Genomic DNA, 6000 nt, shown 5'->3' with positions numbered 1-6000 from the left:
TCATGTTTATGGAGTGTATATTGGCAATGGAGATCTTTTGAGAGCTGTATGCAATGACATTTCATTTTAATGTATGCCGATTAGTGTACATTTAAAGTGACCGTAAAGTTAGCTTACATCTAAAGGGGCTTTGGATTCTATATACCTGTCTTTGGTCAGGATAAAACTTGGAAATCTGGAAGGAAAAAAAAGGGCCAATATTGGTGTAGGGGAGAAACCAGCAAAATAAAATTGAAGTTGGAAAATGGGCCCAATCCAGCCAGAGCCAGCAAGTGGGGGGGGGGGGGTTTGTCCTAAAACACTATGCCCAACACTCTCTAACGGAAAGTCAATTGTCCAGCAGTTTGGAACGTTGCTGATTTCTCCACTCTAAGGCTGCACTTCCTCTTTCCCAGTCATGTGACCAAACATAGAACTATCATTAAGAGACTGGAAACAATTCCAGAATCTCTTCTCTGAATCTTTTCTGTATGTGTTCCAACACCTGCTAGTCAGGCCTTCCTTCACTTTTTTTTTTTTTTAAAGCCACGATGTAATTCCTCCATGCCCCGCAGCCAAACCAGAGAGATTAAAGTTCTCTGATGGTCCAAATTAGCCTTCCGCTACCTGGGGGTTTCCTGACTGGGGACTTCAACTCCCAGAATTGCTAGCTGGGGAATTCTGGGAGTTGAAGTCCACGTGTCTTAAAGGTGCTGAGATTGAGCAGCAGGAGTCTGAAGCAACCCTGAAGGGTCCCTCTAAAGGACTCTTTAGAAAAGAAAAACGGGAACGCTCAGCGCTTCTTTGCCTCCGCTTCGGAAAAGCTTGCCCGGAAAGCTCTTCTATCGGCTCCTCCGCCCGTCTTCGCCACCAAGAGTCAGACAGCAAGCAACGAGGTGCGCCTGGAACTACAACTCCCACAATGCTTCGCAGGCGGGGAGCGCTACCCGATAAGCGAGAGCGGGAGCTCATTGGTGAAAGAGTCAGGGCAGCCGCAGGCCTATCAGCTCGTCTTTCATTGTGCGGTGGCAGCAACCGACGTACACACATTAAGCCGAGAGCCGCCCAAGGGTGGGCTGTTCGTGCGCCTCTTGCTGCCGGTAGCCCGCCCGCCCGCCCTTGCAGACGGGCTCTTGCGCTCTTCCGCGGAGCAGAGACGCAGCCATGAATCTGGGGTAAGGAAGCGAAGCCCCGCGGCAATGCCACGTTCTTGGGTGACCTCGTCCTTTCGAGGGAGAGCTGGCGGGAGGAGGTGAAATCCTCTGCCCTCCAGCCGGAGCGAGCGCCCGCGAAGCCTCCGAGACCGTCCCTCTTGGAAGGCTGGTGTGGCTTTACCCGGGGGGATTGCAAGAGCTGCTCCTGCCTAGCTCTGCCCGCCTTGGGGGCCCGTCCGTTTCGCGTGGCAAGTGCACTGAGCTCGGTTGATGGTGCGGTGTTTTCTTTTCTTTTTTTTTATCAACCTTGCAAAAACAACGCCGTGCTTAGTGATGTTGAGGCTTGGCTGAGGCTGTGCTAGGTAGGAATGCCGGCTGCCCTAAGTCCACGCCAAGAGCTGGACAGCTTCAGTTGCAGGTTTCTCTCTAGGTTGACTTAGAAGTGCCTTTTTTTCCCAAGAAGCAAACGGACTTTCTGATTTTTCTTTGAAGACGTTTCGCTTCTCATCTAAGAAGCTTCCTCAGCTCTGACTGGATGAGAAGCGAAACGTCTTCAAAGAAAAACCAGAAAGGCCGGTTGCCTCTTGGGAAAAAAGGCACCTTTGGGGACAACCATGACCTGGATGACTTGAGAATCTCCACAGTCGTTTCTCTAGCTTGCGTTCAAGAGTGTGGACCTGACGTTTTTGATAACCATCAGATATTTGGAAGTAAATCTTACTGAGTGCTGACAAGAGTCCTACAATCTAGAATTCATGAATTTCATTGTTTTGTTATCAGCCTGGTGAATTCAGGTTGTTGTTCTTTTTTATTAGGGAAACAAAATCACTCAAAAGGCAAATCACATTCCAAGGAAAATAATTGCTCTGTTTAACAACAACAATACAGTATTAGTGCCAGGAAATAGGGAAAGCATTTACGCAGAAAAGGGCTGGGTAAAAAAAAATTAGGTTCAGTAGGCTTAGGAAGAGATGTTAGCAGGAATCTCATGGATGTGGAAAAGACGGCAAGTCTGCTGTGAGCAATTGCAGCTACAAATTGCATCACGTTCAACAGACCTTATTGGATGTGGGAGAACTTCCACATGGAGCCTCCTAGCTACCAACTGCCAACGTTTTCTTTTTGAAAATGAAAAAACATTCAGATTTTTCATATGAACAATATTAACAGTTGCAAAATGATATTATCCAAATCACTTGTGCATGAATGAGGCAGGTCATTGTTCTGTAATAATAACACTTGTGTGCAAACATGAAAGAAGAAGAGTTTTGTAGACATCTTCCAAGGAACAGAGAACATACTGTTGTGCAACTTTCAGTTGTTATTAGATTCATCACATTTTGTTTCTTCAACCTTGATAAGTCACTTTCCTCTAATTTGATTACTGGATAAGTACTTTATAGAACTTTTTAAAACCTGGCAGATGACATTTATGATTATTGTTCAAGTATAGTATATGTAAGTTTGTGATTAAAGGCTGTGGCTTCCTTCCTTGCAGCAAGTAATTATTTGGAGCACATAATTATTCGGTTATAGATCGTTTTAGATTTCCCAGCACAATTCAGGTCATGCTTAACTGTGATCCTTTTGTGACTCAACAAATAAGATGTGTAAAATAGACATCCAATCTGTTATTCATAGCCACTATTAGCGGCTCATTTCTGTTTCACCCCTATGTTTCTCTGCATGAGAAAGCTGTTATTTGAAATAGCTATGAGATTCTATAATAATGATTACTTTTTCTTGTGCCATATCCATTATCGGATATTGGCGATCATGTTGGTGATCCTGTGTTTATCAACAACCGCACAAAAAAAATGCTGTTGAGATTTGCCTAAACCAGTCCCTTATATTTTGAAGCCATGATGTTTTTCTTCTGCCTGGACCTCATTTGCCTTCAATCTTTCCTTAGAGCCGTGATGGCGAACCTATGGCACACATGCCACAGGTGGCATACAGAGCCATTTGTGTGGGCATGTGAACCCCAGGCAAACTTACCTCACTCCACATGTGTATGCTCCCAGCTGATTTTCAGGCTTTTTTCGGCCTGCCAGAGGCTTAAGGGAAGCCTTTGCAGGCCAAAAAATAGTTCCATTTCGTCACTTCCTGTATTTCCAGAAATACCAGAAGTGATGAAACAGGCCCATTTTTCAGCCTGCAGAGGCTTCCCTCAAGCCTCTGGCAGGCCTAAAAAGGCCTCAAATGGGCTGAAAATCAGCTGGGAAGTGCAGTGCAGGCAAGGGGGTGGCGGGGGGGCGCATGCATTGCCTTCTGGGTGCTGCTGCATGAGGGCAGTTTTTGGCACAGTAGCCCAAAAAAGTTAGCCACCACTGCCTTAGAGCATTAAGTGAAGTATGCCATATTTTTCTGGTTGTTGCATCACATGTCCAAAATATTCTAACTTTTGCTTTGTTATGGTTTTGATGATTTCCCTTGGCTTTCCCAGGCTTATCACCTCATTTCTGATTTTGTCAACCCAACTTATATGTTGAAACAGCTGCCTGTAAATCCACATTTCAAATGCTTCTAGTTTCTTCAAGTGGCTTTCTGTCAGAGACCAACTCTCCACTCCGTAGAGCAGGATAGAAAAGAGGTAGCATCTGACAAGCCTGATTTTAGGCTTATGTCATGACTACAGAAGACCTACAGAAGACTGCATGATGACTGCAACCTTCTTTCTCCTACTCTGCAGATTTACAATTATATGCAGAGGCTTTATTTTGAGAAAGGAAAGATAAGAGGCGGCTATGTTTACACATCATGCTAAGCTAAGAAGTTTTAGCTGCACTTCGTTAAACAAACAAAGCTATGTTTTCATACAGTTTGTAAAGCCAGCTACAAATCCCACAATGAACCATGGAGACCAAAGGTGCTATGTAGAGAGCTTAATTGTTGCTGCTTTTCGAAAACCAATCAATCTAAAGTTCTAAAATCAGCTGAGAATAAAAATATTTCAGAACTTATGCTTTATTTCCTTTCTCCACCCCTATGTGAAAGAATTTTTTAAAAGGCCCTGTGATAGGAATAGCACTTAGCACTTTGATTTATTTGCTGCTTCACAGTGCTTTACAGCCCCTCTCTAAGCGGTTTACAGCCCTCATTTTACCAACTTCAGAAGGATGGAAGGCTGAGTCAACCTTGAGCCTGATGAGATTTGAATTGGAGGCAGCCAGCAGCCAGCAGAAATAATAACTCTAACCACTGCGGCTCAATAATACAGTTCAGAAGTAGACATATACGATCTAGGTGATGATTTTCCTAGTTCTCTTCCAATGAGGACTAGAAACATGTAAGCTTGAGGATCAAAGGTTTATGCCTTTTTCACTCACTTCAGTGAAATGGCTTTTGGAAAGCTTGGTTCTTTTTTAGCTTCCGTGAACTTTTAAGACTAAATTCGCTGGCGGCATAATCCCCACAGTTCCGAATCTGTTTTCTGATAGTAGAATGGTTACAACAACCCTAAGTGGATAATAAGGGTTCATTATTGGTTATTTTAGTATCCTTTGTTGACATTTTAGTTATAGTAATGTATATATTGTAATATGCATAGTAAGATTAGATCTGGTGTTAAAGGTATGCAATCACCAAAAGCAGATGTTTTTATCTAATTTTCAAAGATGCTTCCCGCTTCATTGCCAGATATTCCTTCTAATCAAATTACACATGCTAAAGCTGGATCTGTACTATTTCATGAAGATTGCTGTCTTATTTCAGATGTTATATACATTTTCAGGGATATAGAAAATCTTGTGCCTTCCCCTGTTACAATGATCTCTGTATGTATGTGCATGCCCTTTACCATATACTGTACATGCTCAAAGTCTTTCTCCCAGTAAGGCAACAACAATAGATTTCAAAAACAAGTTAAAGCTTGCAAATAGGAGATGCAAGAAGTGTTAATGAATCAGTGTTGTGATCTGCATTAAAGAAAAAAAACATTTCTTTGTAAGTATCTGAGAGTAGTAAACAGTTCATTTTCCTCTCTTAGAGATTGAGTTTAACATGCCTTTATTTATGTTGTGCCAAAAATGACTTTTTACTCCAGAGACTTTTTCAAAAGGGGGAAATCTTATTCTTGGTAGTTTGATTTAAATATAGCGATAGCTTTTTTCCCTACTAAACTGGATAATTTCCATTCTGTATGGCAGAGGTCTCCAAACTTGGCAACTTTAAGACTTGTGGACTTTAACTTCCAGAACTCTCCAGTCAGCTATGCTGAAGTCCACAAGTCTTAAAGTTGCCAAGTTTTGGGAGCCTTGCTATATGGAATAGAATAGATTCTGTATAATCTATTGTTTTTTTAGGAATTTAAGGAAAGAGAGGTAACTTTAAAAGTGGAAAGGAGAAAAGAAAACTAGAATATGTCAAAAGGTATATAGTAATCACTTTTCTTTAAGATCTTTATTATTTTGCACAAACAATGAAATAGACTATTGATTTATTTAAAAATTATGCTCCACACCGTATTTTTTCCAAGCTGATTTCAATTATAGAAATAGTTCACCTTTTTTTCTTTTTTGATTACAGAGATGGTTTAAAGCTTGAAACAGAAATACTGGATGGAAAACCTAGACTGATAGTGGCTCCTTGTGGTATGATTTCTTATATAAAAAATTAGTCCTTATTAGTGATTACCAGCAGTTTTTTGTTTGCTTTTTTAAAAAGAGTTTAATTTTTAAACACCTTAATCAGATATATTCTAATTGTTGTGGATTATTTTTTCTCTGATTACTTCAGAAAACAGTAATTTTCCTAACTTAGTTCCCCTGCAGATATGTGGACTTCACTTCCCCAAATTGTTATCAGTCTCCACACTGATACAGAAGAGAATATTTATACCGTAGCTCAAGGTTGAACTGTGGGATCC

The 6000-nt window shown here is 41.4% G+C and overlaps 1 protein-coding gene across 5 annotated transcripts in view; it reads left to right on the top strand.

Annotated features, from left to right (window-relative positions):
• The first annotated feature begins 949 nt into the window (after nucleotides 1-949).
• The window catches only part of CCDC66 (coiled-coil domain containing 66), a 37252-nt gene continuing 32201 nt past the window's right edge, over nucleotides 950-6000 (top strand). For 4 of the 5 annotated variants that reach the window (XM_087923859.1, XM_087923857.1, XM_087923855.1 and 1 more), the window contains exons 1-2: nucleotides 996-1154; nucleotides 5661-5725. In XM_087923859.1, the coding sequence (XP_087779985.1) occupies nucleotides 1144-1154; nucleotides 5661-5725 (76 nt within the window). In that variant the 5' untranslated portion in view covers nucleotides 996-1143. Of the gene's footprint in view, nucleotides 1155-5660; nucleotides 5726-6000 lie in introns of all 5 variants that reach the window. The other variant, XM_026723804.2, reaches the window with a different exon arrangement.

This window comes from Pseudonaja textilis, chromosome 2 (assembly GCF_049901715.1).
Source record: "Pseudonaja textilis isolate UNSWEBS1 chromosome 2, rPseTex1.2, whole genome shotgun sequence".
Classification (NCBI taxonomy): Eukaryota; Metazoa; Chordata; class Lepidosauria; order Squamata; family Elapidae; genus Pseudonaja; species Pseudonaja textilis.
The sequence above is the reverse complement of the archived record's forward strand: the minus strand, read 5'-3'. Positions and strand labels throughout refer to the sequence as shown.